Source organism: Acanthaster planci, linkage group LG13 (assembly GCF_054643075.1).
Source record: "Acanthaster planci isolate LZ-2023a linkage group LG13, COTS_SCS, whole genome shotgun sequence".
NCBI classification, from domain to species: Eukaryota; Metazoa; Echinodermata; class Asteroidea; order Valvatida; family Acanthasteridae; genus Acanthaster; species Acanthaster planci.
In genome coordinates, this window is record NC_141789.1 from 4,538,875 (window position 1) to 4,561,055 (window position 22,181).

Genomic DNA, 22,181 nt, shown 5'->3' on the forward strand with positions numbered 1-22,181 from the left:
ATGGAACACTGAGATAAGAATGAAAAAAGTGAGCTTTCTCTTTTAATATTACTGTGACTTGCTAACCTGCCTTTAAATTTCAATAAGGAGGAAGTGATACAGTCGGAATAAATTTGAAGCACTGCCTTTCATGAATTAGGGGGAAAGTTTCCAAGCAAGAACGGGGAATGTCAATTTGAAGAGTTTGATGACAGTGGCAGTAGCTTGGCCCTAATGAAGAAATGAAGGATGGATGTCTGAAATCACTCACTTCGTCTCTCTTGAAGATTGTTTGTATTTACACCTGCAATGGAGCAATAAGGGGCATAAAATTCAGTAAAATGACATCTTTAATGTGACAGATTGATGGCAGGGTGTTAAGTACGACAAGTTGAAGCAATATGAGTTGGTTAGAATGCCATAATAACCAATATCAACCTTTCTGCAGGACTTAAGTAGACCGTGATGAGGCAACATGCTCCTTCTTTACCAGTCAATGTTGGGTTTTCTTCCACAAAAAAGCTAATGGTGGTGGAGGGATTTTTTGCAAATTCTTCAACCTTGCTGTTTATTTCTGGCGCCCATACAATAGGTAGGGAGGTACAACTCTCGAATTTACACATCAGTATTTTCATCGTGTTACCCCTGAGTTCTACTGTTCAGCCGTGTTTCAACTGCCCCGGTAAAAACGGTGGCGTGTGTCCACATGTCAACCGGTTCACATACAAAAGGTCCACAGCATATACAGGCAACACCCATCCAATGTGTGTTTGTGTTTTTTGCTTATTGTTTTGATACAAAAGAGTTGCTAGTTGGAATTTTGTAACCTTATCTCTTTTGAAAGAGTGGTTTCGCTCCCTAGCACACTGGTTTACCCAAACAAGGTCTTTAATTCCCTTAGCTCTTTAGCTCCCCAATTCAATTCTAATAACTCAAGAAAGGCATTTCTGGATTATTGTGGGCTCAGGAGTCTACTTAGTACACATGGCAGCATCCACGAGTAGGATAGTCTTCCGCGCTTTAACCCTACCAAGCACGGCGCGTTAACACGACATCCGTAGCAATAAAAAAAATTCTTAAACACATGTACACATCCTCCATGGAGCAAAAAAGGAAAACTGTATGTGATGACATGTTGATGACATGTCATCTAGCGACAAGTAATCACAGAACTACAAGACCCACATCACAACATCACACTGCTAACAACCTACCACGCAGCGAGTCTTCCTGGACCTCTTCATGGGCTGGCTTGTCCAGGGTGATTTCCTCCGTCTTCTTTCTCCGCCTCTGCATGATGGCCGCCAGTTCTTGGCTGGGGGCATCCTGGGTGGCACTATCTGACCCGGATGTGACGTCACTCTGAGGACCTCTCTTCTTAAGTACAGTCTGCGAACAGTACACAATGAACCATTTCACCTTAAGCCCATTTTTTTTTTCATTGGTTGAGCTTAGACATTATAACTTTGCAGTAGATTTGGTTGCCTCTTCAAGTTAAGCATCATGTGTAAACAATGTGAAGAATTACTTTCCACTGATGCATGGAGGCAGTCAATTAGAGCCATATCCCCTCCCAACCCACAAAAAAGAACAAAAAAAATTAATAGAAAAATGAGAGAAAGGCAATATTGGTATATGCCATTTGGCTTTTCCTATCAAAAGTGCATAGAGGAGGCGGGAGGCGGCTATAGCCACCATGAAAATTGAGATCCTCAGCCCGCTTTTCAGCTATTATTCTCGGCCCACGTTCGAGCAAACACAGTGAAAGAAGGCAGACCCTAGCTCTTGTATATATGGTAATTGGTCTTTGTGCACAGCCAAGAAATGAAAAGACCGATTTTGCATCATAATCACCAGCTTCACAATAGTCCCCACTTTGAAAAGAGGCAACAGGAATGTGGAAGGGTGAGTAGAGCCGCATGCCACCGAAAAATCAGCCTTTTCACCGTGTAATTCAAAGCGTGCAGAGCACACAGGGCCACCAACCGAGAATTTGCGGTTTGGCAGGTGGCCTTTGTGGCCAAGCGAGGTTGGAATTCTTGGAGTCGGATTTCGGAAAGAAACTCCCATCGTCAAGGGGTTAAGGAAGTAAACAACTTGCAACAGTTCTTTGAGTGAAAGGTTTTATTCCTACAGCATTCACAAGATTTCTAGCAACAAGACAAAAAATGGGGCATATTCTATTTCAACAAGAACATAAAGTATATTTTTCAAATAGTAATCAAACTGAATAAATCTATTAAGAGCTTACCAGCATGCCATTGAGTTGACTCATAGCAGGACTCATGTTCCTGATGGATCCAGGGCCTTTCCTATTCAGTAACGTCTTTTCCTAGAGAATAATGATGTAGAACTTTAATTCCCAACAACCTAGGTCTTTGGGGGCAGTTAGTACACCGATAAAAATGGCAAACATATTACTGGCCATTGATCCATTTTAGCTACGGGCTTCTTCTCAATCTCAGACTGTCTCAGAAGAACCTGGCTATAATGCAATAATGCATGTGTCCATAGAAGTGGCTGAATCCACCTTCCATGGCCAGCAGCTAGCTGTAGCCAGATAATCGAGCAGGGGTGAGACCTGAGGACACTGAAAAATCTGGAAAAATATGCCTCTGTAAGTACCTCAATCCTCCATTGTCCCCCAACCCTCCATGTCAACAACTTATCACACCATGTGCACCTGCAGCTTCCTTGCTCGTTGATTTTTCCGATTAATCTCCATTAACTACTCGTCTGCCCCTTCACTGCCTCTTTTTCCACTTGACTTTCAAGGCACCAATATTTCTTGGATTTCTCAAGCCTTTGTCAAGTGAAGGATCTGTATACCATGATCGATGACTTTCAGGGAATAAACAGCCATTCTGATAAACGTTTGACAAACGATAAAACCATTTTCCATAAAAAAGGACAGAGGCGCAGTGCATGACACAAATACTTTTGGAAGATGTGCCGAGTCCTTACAATTCAATATCATATACCCCCATTGTTCAGCAGCATTCTATTGCACTTCAGCAGGAGTAACAATACAAGACTGTATGCTTTATTAAAACCTCAATCAGCACAAGTCCTACATTTGCTTTTGAATAAAATTTTAAAAGTACTACTTCTAGTTCTGGAAAATGCCATGCCACTGGAAATCCTGAAAAATCTGGACAAATCTCACCCTTGATCTGCATGCAGCCTGAGACTGTGTCCAAATTACAACAGCCAGCAGTAATGCCAGTCTTAGTGAAAGATTTCATAAACCGGGCTCTCTGTTACAAGGCATGCTAATCCCACCTCAACTTCTTAGAAATTTCCGTAGAGGCCCACGCCTCAGATCTGATTTCTTAGAGATCTGCATCAGGAGACTTTGGAAGGATGACATGATATTCCACTGCGTTTATGAGTAATCTGATAACATTTCCAAGCATTCCATTTCATTTGTGTTTCCCCTCGATCATGTAAAGGGAACTCTAAACAGCAAAGTCTCTGTGACACATTTACAGATCCGACATCTGGACCAAAATCCTGTTTTCATTGAATTTGCACCATTCTGGAACATTTACAACAGATATTTGTCCCATTTTTTTCGTGCCTCTGAACCAGAAGGAACCATTGGATGATACCTGCAATTCAGCTTGTTCATTTTCCAGGTAATAGATCTCCAGATCTCATCTCCTTAACCACTTCCTGCCAGGTGACCCATTTTCGAGTACATAGGCTTTATACGCAGAGCCGGGGAGTCAGGAACTGGGACAAAAGAGTTGGGCCTTATGACAAAAGACCGTGCTCAGTACAAAAGACTGAGCTGCTGGGCATTACCGAAATTTATTCGCTCTCAATAGTGGAGAAAAACCAGCCTTGTTTTAAAACAGAATACCACAGTTTGAGGCATTTTGAGTGAGCAGATAACCACTGGGGACAAAAGCTCTCCACCACCGCAGAAATGAGCCACACAGCACCGCTGCATGCTAATCTGGCCCCTGTTGAAAAGAGGTCAGCAGTGCACTGTGCTGGTTTCGGGAACAAAAGAATCTTATGTATTACCGCACAATCTGGGCTCTTTTTCCAAGGCTGCAGGCCTGGCTGAAACATTCAAAAGTCAATGAAGGTTAACTGTCAGCTTTGGAGTAGTTCCAAAGAGTCCTTCATGTGGGTATAAACGGCCATTAAATGAAATGATGAATTTTTGAAGAATTTTGAAAATGGAAAATCTTGAAAAGGACCCGGCATCTTGTCTTGCTCAAGAAAAATCCACCCAGCAGCAAGTGGTTAAAGCAAACCATGTTGCACCAGTCTCCACAGGATATTAGCCACTACATGTGGTATCACTACTTTTGGGTGATAAAAAAAAGTACAACAGTCTCTCAATTTCATGAAAATGACCCAGCGTAAAAGGACTCCCATAGGAACTAGTCGGGCATAATCTTGCTTACTTAGCCCCAAGAATTCCATTTCAGAAACACTACAATAAAAAGCATAGAAACTCTGTGCCTCTGATTATCACACATTACTTGCCAAGATTTATTGAATTTGTTCTGACTTGGCCACAGTGCTGCCCTCGTCTGACTTGGCTCCCCTACCCCTTCTCTCCCTCTCCCCCCCCCAAAAAAAAAAGAAAACAAGGGAAACAATATGTGTGAGGCATTCCATGGGCCAGCCTACCTCTGTCTGTACTGGCTTCAACTTCACCCGTCCACTCTTGATTCTGTTCATCATCTCTTCGATGGTGGCCTCGTACTGTTTCTGGTGGGGGTCATCTTCTCAAGAGAAAGGTGACACAGACAACCCCATGTAAACAATTAAATGACTTACATTACCCGCCTCCAAACACATGCCAGCAAGAAAACGAATGAAATCCTTTGTGATATGGGTTGAGAATGTTTTGCAAAAGCAATGTTTGTGTTTTCTGGCCAAATTCTTGGTTAATAAACAAACTGGAAAAATCATAGTAATGGACTTCACTTCTGCCGAGTAGACATGTCAGTCTAAAAACACTGAAAAAAAATAGGTACTATCCAGATAACTATGGAAGGAGAAAAGACGTGGTTTCTGAATGTCACATCTTGGTGGGAGACCTGAGAGTATTTGAGTTTCGAACACTTTGGCAATAATATTTGCATTTTCAACATCCCTTTTCTCTAGGTACACGACACCCCAATTCGAGTGCATTTTCTCCACTCTGTAAGTTTGTGTGATTCACCTGGCACTACTTGTGGCCTTCACTACCATGGACTTAAGTTAATTACAGTCAAGTTTTGTGACGTTACAAATGACGGTCCTCAGCAGCCGGACAGTCTACATGCTTTACTCACTCCCTGCCTTGTTTCCACTGCCATCTGTTTCTGTGGGAGCTGGCCCTCCTGCCGCTCCTCCTGCCCCCCCTCCTCCTCCTTTGTTAGCCCGCCTCACACCAATTATCTTGCGAAGAACCCTGCAGAGGGAAGAGATGAAACTTGTTTTCACTGGAGTCGTTGGGTAGTGTGTTAGTTAAAACTGAGGGGGTTCCCTTGACTAATGGCCGTATTTAAGTCAACCAGCTAGACCCACAGGTGCACTTGAAGTTGTAATTCTGAGACAGAATGTGTATGTCTCTTGAGCCTCCTGTCGTCAAGCCCATACTTCACAAGTATTCGCAATTCCTTTACCAGCAATCACAAGTTGTCACAAATAATGACAAGAAATCATCAGTACTGTACATGTAAGTCTCAATGTGAGCAACAAGCTCTCATTGAGACATTAATACATGAACAGTAATAAAATAATAATTCTTCTTTGTTTTTTACTCCCCCCCTTCGATGTTAACAGAGAATGTACTTGTGACAACAGGTGTAAAAAAAGGGGAGAAGTTATTAAAGAAGCACAACTACAACAGTGTTAAGCACGTGTGGCCTTGTGACTAACGAACTCTGGATTGGTGGTTTGGACCCACCTGTTGGATACATAGTATGACTTTGAGCAAGTCACATTACTCCCACTTGCCTCTCTCCACCCAGGGCTATAAATGGGTGCCTGTGAGGGCAAATTTGGTTGCTTTTGATGAGCTCTTTGTACCATTTACCTAGTAGGTATATTCCTTGGGGAAGCTGGGATGGTTTTGGGAATGTTTAAGAGCCCTGTGAACAGGATAAATAACAATGTATGGCACCTTGATTGAGTTCCTAGATATAAGTGCACTTATAAATCGATACTACAGTAAAACCTTGACAACTCAAAATTCAAGGGAACGAACAAAAAATTTGCGTTATCCAGACTCTGAGTCAATGAAAGACTCACAGACAGGGAGCCAATACAAGTATGTAGATATAATCATTACAAACTCACTCCACGGTAGCACGACTTTGGTGACTATTTTCCACTTTCTATTCATTCTCATGGAACATTTTTTGCTGATAAATAATCATTTTGCTAAGATTTTTCATAGTTGTTATGTCTAGAAGTTTCGTTTTACCAATAAATAAATAAATAATTCATCACATTAAAGGTGTACCTTCGTGTGGAAAATCTTTGGTCTTTTGCCGATTGTGTTTACATGCACAACGTGATGTGTGCTGCAGAATTCGGGTTTTGCTTTCAAATGGGATTTTCTTATGACATACTTTCTCTGGTCCCGTGATCATGGTAATAGGCAGTGATTAGCTTGTCCACGCATGGGTCTTGCAGTAGCAATCAGGCTAGCCCAAAAGCTGGGATATGTCCTGGTTAAAGTGTGGTATGGCTTATGAAGCGTGCTGTGCAGCATGCATGCCGTGCAAGTGGATCAGGAGTGAAAAGACAATCTGCACTTTGCAGTGATGACCCAGAACGAGGTTTTGTGGGCCAGGGTTTGTACTTTTTGAATCGATTTGGCGGCATTTTTTCGATCAGCGTCACAAAAACTTCAACTTAATTGGGATTTTGGCCACCGGTAATTTGGCTTACGGAAGTATTTATGTGCAACAAATGCCTAGTTTTTTCAGCAAGAACAAAACATGACTCAGAGACGAGCGGACTTTCAACTTGTTCGAGTTTGACTTGTCAAAGATTTACTGTACTTTGATGATTATTATCATTCAGGGAATACTCACTCCAAAGGGGAATGTGGCACAGGTGGCGGAGGAGGGGGTGGGGGAGGGGGTGGGGCCACTGGCTTAAGCATGGCCTTGTCTAGCTCGGCCATCAGCTTCTTGATGGTGGTGTCCTGCTCGGCAATCTTGTCCTGGAGCTTGCGCATGTTGGGAAGCTGGTCATTGACCTTCTTCTCCAGAGCCTCGTTCTCCTCCCGGGCAATGCTGAGCTTGGTCTCTAGGGAATTCAGGAGTTCAACATCCCCAGCCTCCCGAAGGCTGGCTTGCATCTGGGCAATCTGACATCAGGAGATAAAGAAAATCTTTTCCTCAATCACAATTCTCATTTCTGCATCCATTTTAACTAGATTGGTATTTGTAAGAGACAGGGACTTAGAATATTTGTTTGCAGGAGAGAAGCATTCAGCAGGTTCAGTTCATTTGTACATCTCATCAGTAACGTCAACACAAAATGTGGCAATGTAACTGGAATTAGATTTGCAAGGAGGCATGAAGAAGGCCTCATTTTCTGAAGGAAGGCAGTCAGTAGGTCTGGTAGTAATATCGAACGCTGCAGAAGTCTTAGTTTTCTTTCTTTCTACAATTTCTGAAGGGGGGGAAGACAAGATGCCATGGAGCTTGGAGGGGTGGAGGGACATATGCCCAGACGGACACCAAGCCAATTTGACTCCATGTCATCACACACCCACCTCTTTCTCATGTTTTTGTTTCTCGTCAGCCAGCTCCTTGGTGAGAATCTCTACTTCCTTCATGACCTCCTCCATCTTTTCGTCTGGGCCGATGGCTTCGTTCAGCATCAGCATGCTCTGCCGCTTGTGGGCGTCGGCTGCTTGCCTCTCCTTGTACATCTGGATGCAAGTGTAAACAAGAACCATGATGAACAGAAGGTGGGGTTGCTTACTCCGAATTGGGGTCTAAGTGACGAGGATCGGACTTGCCTAACGTACTGAAATTACATAATTTGTCATTATGGATTCTCAAAGCTCTGGTTCCTTGCTGCATGTTGTGATACTTGTGTTGCTGGTAACATTTGAATACGAGTGACTAAACAACATTCAAGACTTTCATTCTCTGTTGGGGGCGGGGGAGTAGGATTATCACAGGCACAGAGTATTTTGGGGGATTCTTTTGAAGGGAAGAATAAGTACATTTTCAAAAACTGAAGGTTCAGTGACAAAGTCACATTTCTGTGTTGCTACACCTTGTACTTGGATGCTGACACTCCAAACTCAGTAACCAGGCACAAGTATTTTTCCCATTAAAAAATGTTTCATTATTCAAGTCAAGGTGGAGAAAAGTGGAAGAGTAAAACTGTTTTAAAATTGGAAAAAAAAACAGAAACTGTATGAAAGGCAAAAACAATGCATGAAAATTGACTAACTGAAATGTTTGGTTGTCATAAGAGCATCCCTTTCCCAGGTAAAAATCTACTTGCACACTCTGATTCTCACCTGTGCTGCGAAGTTCTCAGCTTTCTCTCTTAGCATGGCTTCCTCCTCATACTTGCCTTTGACTTCAAACAGCTCCTGGAAGACCACTGTCGAAACTGTGGTGAAATATGCATTTGGATAGCATAAGCACCCCTGTTCTATTCCTTAACCATTGGGATTATGACAATCTAGTGGTAAACTGCAAACAAAATCTGTATTCTGAAGTTCAGCCGATTTAATATAAAGCCTGTCCTATGGAATTTATAGTCGGGCAACATGTTACGACTTCCTCCCCTTTATCTGACAGTGCTTGGTACCATTTTCTTTACATGTCATAAGAGATTTCCACAAACTTGCATGATTCATTCTCCACTTCAAAATTAGTTACACCTACGTGTACGTGTACGTGTACTTTGCGGGTCAACATAATCCTCAAATTAGCTATGTGCAGCACTTTCCAGGCTAGAAGCAAGATCATGCAATTAGCAGAAGGCAAATTATTGCATGCACACATCGATTTGTTCAACATATCACATTTCATCACAAACTGTTTTTATTGTGCTCACGTCTTTACAGGAGCAACTGCACTGATGAGTTCTTCGAGAGGAACGATTATTGACAGATTTTCATCACCCCAGCAGGCCACAAGTGCACAGAGGGAAAATCAGCAATGCCATATTTACCAACTTGTGAGTGCAAAAGAGCTTGTCTAACACTGTATTGAAAAATTCAGAATATAAAATTTGGGATCACCTGCCCCCCCCATCAACTTTTTCCCATACTGCCAAAAGAGGGCAGCATAACACTAACCAAAACCATCTCACCTCTTCTGAACTGGGCGATGGTCTGGACCTTCTCCTCCAGTGCCATCTTCACGGATTCGTGGGCCACTCTCTCTGCCTCCAAGGTGGCTTTTGTTGCATCATGGGTTTGCCTCTCAAGAAGTAACTATGCAAGAAAAAAAAGGCTCGATCCCGTTACAGTTCCATTGTCCATCATTTCACTGTGACACATCTTACTCTGTAAACTGACATCTGAGATTCCAGTTTTAGAGAATAATTTATGGTATCTCTCGGGTATGACGCTTGACTGTGAAGAAAACAAGCTTTCCAGACAGAAATGAGCAGGTTTTGGCCTTCCAAAGTTCCCAGGAATCTGTACCTCCCCAATCCCTGTGAAGGCAGAATCTTGTCCAAGCAATACACTTTTGGAACAGTGCTGGTCTTCATGTTTCTTGGCCAAAAAATCCCTGAAACTACTTTTACTCCCTGTGCCAGCACATCGTAGCTCAGGCTGTAAACACTTTTTTCCCATGATCTCACTCTCTAGATAACATTACTAGCCAGTGGTGTTTCTTCCTACAAGAGGATGGTAACCTGAATTTGCTTGCTCAAGATCAAAATGCACAGCCAACAGCTAGCTTCAACTCCTCCCCCCTCCCCCCATTATCCTTTCAATCCCAAACTGCAAATTCTGACAATCGTTGTCCCTTCTTCTTGGAAAAGTTCCAAGGGATCTCACCTGCTCCGCCAGTTGTTTACCCTGGTGAGAGATGCCAATGACCTCCTCCCTGGCTTCATCCCGCTCCAAGAGGACCTGCTCCAGGTCTCGCTTGCTTGCTACCAGCTGATCTCTGAGATCTGGCAAGACAGGGCAAAACGATGTCAGTTCTCACACTCTGCCCAACACTGCAGAGATCAAGTACCATGTGTCAACACTGTGTACCAATCCAAGTAGGATTTAAACGTGAAAGAGAGTCCAATGGCAATTGTCCCTGGTTGCAGTACACTCTAATGGGCATGCAAAGTAGAGACAGGCCGGTAGGAAGTTCCAACTAGGCTTGTGCATGCACCCACTGAACATGAGACCATGCATTCCAATATAAATTGGTTGCATGTACTCAGCATGCCTTGCACCAGATATGCATCAATCTGTGCACCTACACGATGAGTTCCCACAAAAGAACAGCCGTTTCCATGTAAAAACACACCTTCTCCTGAGTGGAGAGAAGACTGTCTTTCAGAGGTGTAATCATTATCAAGGGTCACAAGTCAATTTCAGGCTGATCACAACTCACTTGTACTCAATCATAAGCCACATGTAATCACACATGGACTGCGAGCTTATCACAAGTCAACCACAAGTCACACAGTCTCAAGTCAACTCACAACCTAGTCAACTGGGCATCCCTTCGTCAGCATCACTGTTATTATCACAGGGACAAGATACAAGAACATAGGGTGATTAATTTATGAAAGTCACAGGGAGTGGACCAAAGCATACATAAAACCTGGCTTCTTACAATTATTCCATGTACATTTATTGGAAACATTACCTATTACATGTAATAATTCATTTGATTAAATGCTTTGTAGTCAGCAAAGAGCTTCTTCTTGCTTCTTTAAGGATGGCATCTGGTCATTGAACTCAGGCTGTGCTCAGCGGTTCTGCGCTTGGAAAGGTGGTGTGTATGTGCATGGATTATGTTCTGCTTATAGACATGTGATAATGCTTTGTCGGCCTTAATGGTACATGTACATGAACATGAAGGCATGCATACATTGTCACTTTGTAGCAGTCGATACGTCAGCTTTCATATTGCTTGTGTGGAAAGTCATGTGCACTCTCTGAGACTGGCGTCATTAGAAATTCAAAGCTATTTGTCGGTATATGGTTTTGGGGATCCAAGATTTCTGTATACCTAATCAGAATTGTTGCAGGGGGCTGCCACTGATTGGTTAGTTGTGGTAACAGTTAATCCAGGCTGCTTAAGTTTTTACTTACGGCTGGAAATTGTCAAATTCGAATCACTTTGTCACAGCTTTGATGTAAAACAGTTTGTTCAAGCAATATCGCCGCTCACTTTGTGATTGTATCCAAATTGGAATTTTAATATGCTGGTTCCTTTGGGGTTGTTCCACGCAGGGACTTTGACATACAGTTCACCAAAGGATCTATACTGTGACCGGGCATAGCGTCTCATCTGTGTCTTTTCTTTTTTGTACCGCTCTGACTTTACTGTTTAGTTTTTGCTATGGAGTACAATTTAGCAACCAGCAGATTGCTTTTCAAGGAAGGATGCTGCTAAGCTGTCTTTTCATCGACTAGGCTACGCCTACACAGACGGTCGTGCTACGTGGCTTTACCAACTTGGAAGTTGACTTTCTCTGGGCTGGTTTTTTTCGCAAGATGATTTTTGTTTTTCCATCAGGATCTCTTTGGAGGAGCCGAGGTCTAGAACGTTACACCTGCCCTTCTCATTTTCTTCGTGCAAGCTGGAGTACTTGCTGTCCAGGACATCCAGGACATCTGGTTGCTTGCAACATCAGGGACAGTTTTTGTTGGAACACCGAACTTCCAATTCATTAAGTCTAACGCTAACCTTAGCCTAACGTAGTTAAGTTTATTTCACTAACCTCCAATAGGTTATACAAGGAGGCTTATATACATAAAACCTGGCTTCTTATTACTTTTTCACATAAATTTATTGGAAAAATGACCCATTACATGCAATAATATTAATTCTGTGTAGAGGCTATTTTAATTCACAATATCCTTGCTATGCCAACAACTCAATCAATAAAAAAATAAAAGGTTTCAAAAAAAAAATCAAAAGAGGACAAAATGCAAGAGAAACCAACAGGACAATAAAAGAAATGTTTGTGGTACCGGTACTTAACAGAAAACAAACGAACTCTAATAATTCTGATTTGGCTTACATTTTGTTTTGCGATTTGATTTGATACATATTATGTCCAATCTGATGGGACATGGCATGTCATCTGACTTGCAACTGAATAAATAACAACTTCACTGCCTTTCAGACCTCAAAAACACATGGACAAATACATAATGATAATACATACAGACGTGCACAGCCATGTTAGTCTGCTGAAGACATCAATACATGCATACCGAAGGGATGGCAACTTGAAAGAATAACTAAATTCAAAGAGAGGCACACCTTACAGCTAAAGCTGTGTCTTCAGCAGAAGTGAAAGAAGTGAAAGAAAGTTTACAGTTCTCTTTAACTTTAGTTTTTTAAGGTGCTGCTGTTCCTTCAGTACATTGACATTTCTAGTTTACAACTGAGTCGCTGCATTGTAACCATGGCAACATACCCTCTATTCTGGCATTGAGTTCTTTGACCTGGCCTGTGTCAGCTCCATTTTCTGTCTCTTCTTCGTCCCCTTCTTCCAGCGACAGTTCAAATTGACGGACCAGATCCTCACCAGCTCGGGAAAGGAAGGCTGCACTCTTTCTCTTAATGTCCTTGTTCTCTTTCACCATCTACAGGGCAAAAATGCAACATTGTTAAGGTCAAACAAACCATGACTGCTGTACCTGGACCAAAGCAAGTTCATGCGGCAACCGTGTGTTGTTGACTTCTGGTTGATTTTGCCTGGTACTTAGGATGCAAAGTTTATCAGAGAAAATAGACTAGTGGTCAAAAATGGTTGTCCCTCAAACTTGCCCCCATTTGCAACTCATGAACGAGGAGAAAACAAACTCAAGAAGTTTCTTTGGACATACAAGTTCCACTTTAGCTTTCTTCCCCGACTAATACGCCTAACATGTCTTGTCCAAAGGAATCAATGAAATTGTTTTTTGCCAAACCTCTTGACCTCTTCACCAATGTTGCAGTTCCCAGACTAAAAGTCAATTTAAAAGTAACTAAGAGCATCTGTAACTCTCTCACATCATACATTTCTTTATGTATTGCACGCTTCAATACACATCATTTCTCATAATGCCCTTTACATGATCTGTCATGCCTGATGACAAGAACGTACTGTCGCTTCCCCAAAACAAGACAGAAAGTAATTCCTTCTTGGGGGGAAGGGGTGCAGTTTTGACAGTTATGTAGGTGCAACCCAAGCTAAACTCCTTGTTACAATGGTTAACCAAACTTTGTTTGTCAAAATCCTACTCTGACTTTGGATATATGGATCTCTTAGCAGAAATTAAAATTTGAACACTAAAATGAATCAACCTCCTAGTCCTATGAACAAACACTGAAATTTGTAACTTTTTATTTTAAATCTCTGGAATGAAATGATGGATCGAGCTACACATATTCAGAGAGTTATTTTCAAAGTAGTAGAACACAAATCCAAGTACATGAGAGCCTGTGAAAGTGATAAAACTTCCCTTTGAAAGATCAACTTACAAATATAATACCTAAGCCCATTATGTCTTGAGGATGCATCCTGCTGAAAATAACCAGCAAATCCTGTGATTTGTGTTCGCCTGGAGGCAGGGCAGTGCTATATCATTGTCGCTTTCATTGCCAATTCCTGCAATATGGCTTCTTCCCAAAATAGAATTAGTGCTTTAATCAACCCCAAGCCATGAATAATTCTTGGGCAAAATGGCTGTTTGACAGGCGGTGTGAACTACTCAGGGTCCATTCAAGCATTAAAAACCAACAGTGAACCTCTTTCTGTAAAATTGCTGGCACCAAAATAAAAGCTGCAACCAAAAATGAAATGTGGATCATACATGGGTGAAAGTACCATGGTAATGGGCTCTGCCCAATTTGAATGAACTATGTAGCTGGCAGCACATGCCACATAAAGCCTAATTGCATTGGACTTGTATCACATCAAGCGAATTGGGGAGGCAAAGGTGTGAGGACAATAAACAGAGCATGGTGATCACGCAGCTCTCTGCCATGACTCATCGCAGAAATTAACGAATGGGATTTTTCTTCACTAGAACAAAAAAGGTTCCAATAAACCATACACGGCCACTTGTTATTATCAGGCAAACATAAAATACAAACATATAAATTCAACCCTATTTGGGAAATATTACATGACCATTCATTATTGAACGTTCATGCACTTTGTGTCTCTTACGTGATGTCAGTTTGCACATAACATTTTGTTCTTGTCATATGACGCGAAGGACAAAACATGTAAAACCAAAATAAGGCACATGTATTCATTTGGTGTACAAATGTCACAGACATTATGTCAGTTACAAATGGAAGTACTTATAATGATGCATTAAATAATTGTTTGAGTCTTTTTACATAAAGAAATAATCATAAAGAAATTATGATTGTGAGAAAAAAATTTTGTTTGAGTCAAAAGAAGTTAAACATTCAAGATTTTTCATTGACAGGTCATCAGATTTTTACATGGCTACATCATTCAAGGAAACAAAGGGTGTTATATGTTCGTTTCCTTGTCTACTCATTAACAACGGAACACAAGCAAAATCATCTGAAAAAGTCAACATAAAGGTTTCCTCATGTCCATAATGTTTTTGAAATATGAGGCAAGAGAGGTACAAAGTGGCTGTAAACATCCGTGCGCTGTGGGTGTTCTACCACTGTTTCCTTTCGGGCTTGACAAAAAAAATGAAGCATTTCCTTTTTCCCGCTGGAATCTCCAACAATCTATCATTTATTACATTTAGAGATCTGGATTTTCAACACAACAGGTTACTTCATGTGCATGTATTTTGAGGATTCAGATCCTTCATTTTTTTTCCCCTTAAATTTGTATCCCACCCACAGGTTAGGGAGTCTCACACCATATAGTGTGATTAGAACGAGCATCCTTTTGGACACTTCTTTGGGTTAATTTTAGAAAATTATTCTCTTCTTCTCTCTTCTGAGGGCATGTGGCCAAGAGGTTAGTGTCTGTGGCTTGCAATCATAGGGTTGGAGGTTCGAATCCAGCTGTTGGCAGTTTGTTGTGACCCTTGGCAAGACACTTCACCCTTGCTTGCCTCTCTCCACCCAGGGGTATAAATGGGTACCAGCATTCGCTGGGGAAGCAACCTGCGATGGACTGGCATCCCATCGAGGAGGAATCTATATTCACAGTCGTTTCATGCCAAGAAATCGGAGATAAACATGGGCCTGATGAGCCAAATTGGCTCAGACCAGACTTGCTTATTCCCTTCGCACTTCACAATACCTTTTACAAGGTGAAAAATATGGACTTTTTTTGCATTTTGTAGCATTTATGGATAAGGGGATTCATTGTAACTGACCTGGGTACAATGTATTATGTTTGATGAGAATTTTGAAGTCTTATTTCAAAGTTAACTCTCAGTGCCATCACTTTATTGAAAACGTGTGACATACTGTGCTTGTAACAAATTGCCGGAAAGAGCATCAAGGCTCTTGGCTCTTTGCAAATACCAGTGTGGTAAGCTCATGACATGTTTATTCACCATCACGTTCTTTCTATAATTGCCAACACATTGAACATCATCGGAATGTTTTAAAATGTTCAAAAGCAACTGGATGAGACAAACAAGTGCCAATAATAATGCAGTCATTTTCAGTAACTCTGCACATTAAAAATAAGTCAACATGTCCCTAAAATATCAACCAACTTTATGGAAATTGAGACCACGCACCAACAATAGAAACACACTGGACTTATATCATGAAATGCTACCAGGAAATGTATCTAGTGGTTGATGACCCAACAATAAAGTTCAAGTTCCCGTTTACGGATACCCTATCCTCATCGGGTCACTGCACAAAGTCTACATCCAACAGTGGTTAAGTACAACACAGTTGCAATATCACGAGTACTGTGCTAGGGAACTCTGGCCCCTTGAAATATCCTTCCATACTTTAGCAAAGTAGATTTACACCTTTGCATAGCACATGAAATGTCATATGTATGCCACACATGTATACTGGTATTTCGGGGATTGTTTAATTGCTCTTTTTGCAAGTGCAGCCTCATTTTCATTCCAGATGAGGTGACTTGTTGCAAAGAGTGAACCTGCTTATGTGTTGTGCTCATCAATTGCACCTGCAGGCCATCAATCCAATCAACTGAACACTTCCTATATATGATTTTGAACCTTCCAACTAATGTTTCAGTGTGTTTCTCCTTCCAAGTATTCTTCACAATTTTGGGGAATCAGAATGTACATGTACGCATGAACCCTTTTGTTTCTTTATCACCCTAAAGAAACACTGGACTCTTCATTAACCATGTTTATCAATACTGCACAGTGGAAGACAGTCGACGATTAGTTGAAGATTGTCCACTTTGCCCACTTCTGCAATGTGTCATTAAAATAAGCCTATACTAGCACAGTGTGGCCTGACTGGGCATACATTTCTCCCTCACTGGAGTAGGCCTACCACAGATTTTGCCTATTTCTCCTGACTAACAAACTGCACCTGTCCATAAACAGTTAACCATAGGAAGTACATGGTATACAGTGCAATTCAACAACAGAATTAGACGCCATTACAGTGGTACAGTACAATGCCTCTGGACAGGTGGTACATGTGCATTATACAGTACATGCCTTGTGGACTAATAAGGTGTCGTGATTTGTTAACACACACACTTCAAGCTGAAGACTGTGTGTGTGAGAGTGCGGAGCCACTGCAGTTATGGCATGTAATAGATGCAGTGACCACAAGTAAAACATATCAAAGCAAAGTATCAAAAAATGGTATGAACTGCCCAAAACAGCATTTCATTTTTATATGAATATTTTTTGCTTCTTGGAAGCCATTTGATTTTCAGGGGGTTTTCTGTAACTGTCTGTACGGTACCGGTATCTTCACATTGTCACATTATATTCTTACAACCATATAGAACCTAGACTCAACCGGTTCATTAATTGGCAGGTCGGGACCTGAAAGTAACACAGCCAAATGGACTGTGTGGATTACAATTCAAAGAATTCCATAGCAAGACAAAGATGTACATGACCTTGCAAATGTGATTTTCTAGACTGATTCTCTCAGACATCTTTATGCACACAGCCCACGGGTAAGGCATAGTAGGATGTGTTGGACACTGATTTCTGAAACAAAAGTTATGCAAAATTTCGACACAATCTAATATGATAAGCACAATCTAAGGATTTTTTGCAACAGTGGGACTGAGGGCTACATGCACTTGCCAGGCTAAGTACAGTCTCTACATGTCCATGTACATAAAAGAACTTTTCTGCAGTATGTGGACATGAAGACACTGAAATGACGCAAGCCTGAGGAGGATGTTTCAGCCATGAGCCTCCTCCTCCCACACACACACACAAGTGTGTATTTGCCTGCAACTGGGGACCCCCTATTGTTCCTCTTTTGTTTGTACTTTAACTTTTTTAGAAGACCACCCATATGTTCTGTACACAGTTGTCAATCGGGGACCCTCTGTCAATCGGGGACCTTATTGTCCTCTATTGTTCAGGGTCCCCAATTGCATGCAGAAACAAACTCATGGACACCCATCCACACACAAAGTATTTGGATGGGATTCCTGCAGCCATAGCAACCATATGAAATTCTGATTTTGTTACAATGACAGCTCAATGTGTTTGTTACACATCCAAAACAAGCAGGTCACATTTGGGAAATTAGGATAATTGAAAATATGTCCTGATGTCTGTTCCTAGCTGTGTGGAAACATGGAATGGTGGTACTTCTTCAAAGGAAGGACAAAGCATTAAAACTGGAAAATGCACAATGGAAAATTAGAAATACGATTCTCTAACAAGTAAATCCAGCAGTGTACAGAGACAGACTTTCAATAAAAGTCAAAATTAAATTCTAGATTGAAATGCCAATTTCAGTTGAATAAAAAATCAAATAGTTAAAAAAAATTTCCTGGAAACAAATTGAATAAAACACAAATGAAAATGGATTCTTCCAAGGAACCAGGAAATGTTAAAGTCCTGTTTTTGAGAAATGGTTCAGTTATGTCATGAAGAGCACATACATGTACATTCAAAGCCTAAAGGGCCTGACATTTTCAAATATTGTACATAACTGTGTGGCTTTAATTTTGATATTCCTTCTGTGTTAGATCTTTTATAAATAAATGAGTGCCTAATCAAAAATCAATTAAAAAAACTAGGAAACTGGCTGGTTGAAAATAGCTTGTTCAATATCAGTTCTATTCTTGATAAATGTGTATTTGGAGGCTCATCGCATGAATAAACAAGTATTTGTGAATGAACTTGAATTAACTACAAAATTACATCACTGTCAAATTTCACGGCGTATTTATTTGCTCACTTGGAAAGCAGCGGCTCACTTAAAGGTTTGGCCCCAGGTTCAATGCGAAGTAAATAAGTTATCGAAGGCGTAAATACTCATTATAATGTACCTGCAGAGTTTGCAATCCCTCTAGATACACTCTGGCTAACCAAAACAAATTTGCTGGTGTATGTATGTATGTATTCAAGCCAATTATGCAAACAGCATGTCATTGATTTAGTTATGCTCTGTCAGCTCAGGACTGTCTTTTTTTTTCCCTACAAGTTGAGTTTGGGAAAACAGCTTTAATGGTGGCCAAACTGGCTGCCCATCCCTGTGTGTCGGCAGAACCCAAAGGCCAATTTGTGGCAATCTGTGTGCGACTTTTTTTTATCCAATAAGGGTTGCGCGGGTATCATATTAAATGGGATTATCATCTTGTTTTCCAGCACTGTCCTGCTGGTAAGTACATGTTTCCGTAGGCAGCAGTAATATGGATCTGTGTGGCTTTTCTAATTAGTTCTGCTACCACCATCCCCCATGCTTGTGCATTAACATGTTATGACTCAAATTTAACAATATAATATCCTGTGTGGCAAATCAAACACTATCACGGGCCATGGCCGTGGCAAGATGCTTGGATGTTTGAATTTGTGAAATCCTGACAGAGTGTCAAGTGTAAGCATGGGTTTCCCTTTGGGCAGATATTTCATAAGGGCCTTGAACATGTGACTTCATATACATTTGGCACCTGGTTTCCTAACTGACTACATTGTGAAAAAGCATCAGGTTCTTTTCATCACCCTGATATTCAGGAATTAGTACTATAGGGACAATTATTGTAAAAGTGGGTCAGGCTTTAACTTGGCTACCAGATTTGGGCAATTTTGATGTCGGCCCTTTGGGATTATTTTCAAAATCTGCACGACCAAATACAGAAACTGTGGTAATGACTTGAAAATAATCTTACAGGGCTAGAAACATTAACTGGCAGCTGAACCGACCAAGTGATTTTTAACGTGAAATTATGCATTAAAACTTTGGTGCAGATGAACAGATTTTAAATTGAAGGACAACTCTACAACAGCAAATTCTTTCCCAGATGCAATTTTTCCACAGCTGTACGACATGTACACGTACATTTCTGTAAGTATGACACCAAGGGGAACATGCTGAAGGATGCTTTTTGTGGCACAAGAACAAGGTTGATAAAACTCATGACTTTTTTATTTAATCTGATTTTTTTAATTTAAATCAGATTTTTTTTATTTAAATCAGATTTTTTTTAAATTAAATTGAATTTTTAATAAGCTAAATAACAGTTGGGCCTAATCATCCTGACCATTTGCTTGAAACACCCCAAATTCACTCTCAATCCTTTTAATTGCAACTACTGGTACCATTCACATGTACAACACTCACTACAGGTACACTTTATTTACATTCACTGTTTATTCCTTCAAGTCAGAAAAGAATTCATGCAAAGACTCTCATCAGGGTCAGGCCTGCTTAGGGTTGCAAATCAAACATAGCTAGAGTGAATAAGTAGCATGTAATCTTATTAGTGAATTGGAAGTTTATGTGCTTACTTTTTTGAGTTTTACATTAAGCTAAACCATATGTACTGGTAGCTAACAAGTGATTGAATGACAGAGATTAACTGTAACTCAACAGCAAAGAGAAGCATGTAGCGGTTGCTTTTGAAGGACGTTATGTGTTTGTAGGCTTGGGCAAAACCGATATCATTCATCTTCTCATTTTCCAAAGAACTGCATCTCCTTGAATGTAAACTTTGACTAGGTCCATTGGTCCAACTTCAATTGCACTACAATTAGGGGCACAGCTAGATGCATGCGCATCCACCCACACTCGCACTTCCATATCTTCAGAATATGTATGCCCCTAATGTGTATTGCATATAAAATGATCAATTTTAACTTAATGAGTACTTTCTTTGAAATGCCCCTCAGGAACTAACTGGTTTTTTCTTTGAAAAAAATCAAGAAATAAAATAGTGATTTTTATTGGTGATTTTTTATATTTTTTTCCCTTGATTTAAATCGAGTGATTTAAATCAAACAACCCTGCTCAAGAATACTTATGAACATAGACTTTCATGAGGTTACTTGAACTGTTAACTAGGAGCTCTTTGCTCTGTTTCTTTCACTCGTTTTTGTCTTCATTTTTTTCAATCCATTCTACCATAGGAGGATTCGCTTGTAGTTTTTTGTCGTGATTTTTTTATTTACACATATGTAAGAAAGGGCAACAAATTCAAAGTCTTAGGAATGTCAAACAAGAACCACAATATAGGCCTACATCGGTAAATGGTTTTTCTAAGATGGTCACTTTGAAATTTTTGCCCAGATTTTGACACATCTATCCCTTTAAAACAGGGACACTTCAACCACTGCTCTGAAATGCTGCGAAATCACCATCTGAATTCAGTTTACACTCATACCTCACGGACAAAACATCTCCAAAAATATCTCAATTCAATGCTCTGTGCCATTCAGTGGCAGCATGCCTCCCTAGCTTTGTCCATTCCCAGATTTAACCCTTGGTGACATTTTGGAATTCATACTGGAAAGAGTGTGGATTGAATTTGGGAAACAGCAGCATACAGCGCAACATGTACATTCAAGTGGGTGGGGAGAGATAAATTGCATTATTATGGTGTGAGGCTTAAGCTGGGCACCATTTTGTGCCCATGTTGACAAATAAAATGATTGATGGTGGTGTCAAGGTCCACTGAGCTCACACCATACTTTTGCACACAATTACATGCACACTCATAGAAAATCTTTGTCTTGACTGTTCCATCATTTTGCCATTTGCTCACCATTACAAACAGTATGGTCTCATTTCACATAGTACGCGGTACATCCAACACACTCAACGCGCACAGTTGCTTCACACAACTGATACAGAGGTCACACTTTGCAAGCCCTTGGTTAAATAAATGGACATTTTCAAACAAAGGTCACTCCAGATTCCATAAGGAACAAAACCTTTTATTTATTTAATGAAAGTTTAATGTTCATACTTCTTAAAAATCCACCTGCTGTGATGAAATCTTTAAGTTCACGTAGATTACGTGACCTGCCGTGTTATGGGCATATGCATCTGGTGCAGTGCGAGTACTGTGAACAATGCGCTGTGCATTTACGCCCATGCTGTCCTTCACGACGTCCTATCAAACTCTGCCACATGTTAACCACTAACTACAGTTACCAAGGAAGACAGTGGATGTCTGTTACATTGTTTTCATTCAACTTACACACCCCTGCTACATGCAGTAAAAGTAAATGGTTTAACTGCTTCCACTAACTGCTACCTTCAAGCCAGCTGGACCATACCATTTTGGAGGGAGGGGGTTGTCAAAAATGTGGAGTTTGGGGGGGCAGGACCTAATCCACAAAAACATCAAACAAAAACTATACTTTCATCATTTCTCCCAAACAAATAATGCGTAGGTGAAAACTGCCCCTGTGTTTATTTAGAAGTTTAGAGAAACTTGCGAGTTTTGGGATTGAGAGGTAAATGTTTAACTTAAACTTCATTTTCATCCACACACCATCAATTTATTTATTAGACTGGACGAAGGTTCTTTTCTTCCTTCTCAGAAACAACGGTTGATTTATTCTCAGCTTTCTCAAAACCAATTAATTATCTGAAACAATTTTTTAAAAACTACTCAACTAGAAATGACACAGTAACATCTGCTGCCAACAGTATTCAGTT

General features: G+C 40.7%; 1 protein-coding gene across 6 annotated transcripts in view; it reads right to left on the minus strand.

Annotated features, from left to right (window-relative positions):
- Nucleotides 1-22,181, minus strand: part of LOC110981247 (shootin-1-like) — a 57,819-nt gene that overhangs the window by 7,430 nt on the left and 28,208 nt on the right. For 4 of the 6 annotated variants that reach the window (XM_087144761.1, XM_022238646.2, XM_087144763.1 and 1 more), the window contains 11 exons: nt 12,583-12,751; nt 9,983-10,101; nt 9,286-9,409; nt 8,483-8,577; nt 7,721-7,879; nt 7,032-7,309; nt 5,280-5,398; nt 4,630-4,727; nt 2,231-2,311; nt 1,194-1,368; nt 251-283 (listed from right to left, as the gene is read on the minus strand). In XM_087144761.1, coding sequence (XP_087000887.1) covers nt 251-283; nt 1,194-1,368; nt 2,231-2,311; nt 4,630-4,727; nt 5,280-5,398; nt 7,032-7,309; nt 7,721-7,879; nt 8,483-8,577; nt 9,286-9,409; nt 9,983-10,101; nt 12,583-12,751 — 1,450 coding nt within the window. Of the gene's footprint in view, nt 1-250; nt 284-1,193; nt 1,369-2,230; nt 2,312-4,629; nt 4,728-5,279; nt 5,399-7,031; nt 7,310-7,720; nt 7,880-8,482; nt 8,578-9,285; nt 9,410-9,982; nt 10,102-12,582; nt 12,752-21,483; nt 21,741-22,181 lie in introns of those variants that run through there. The other 2 variants (XM_087144765.1, XM_087144762.1) reach the window with 2 other exon arrangements.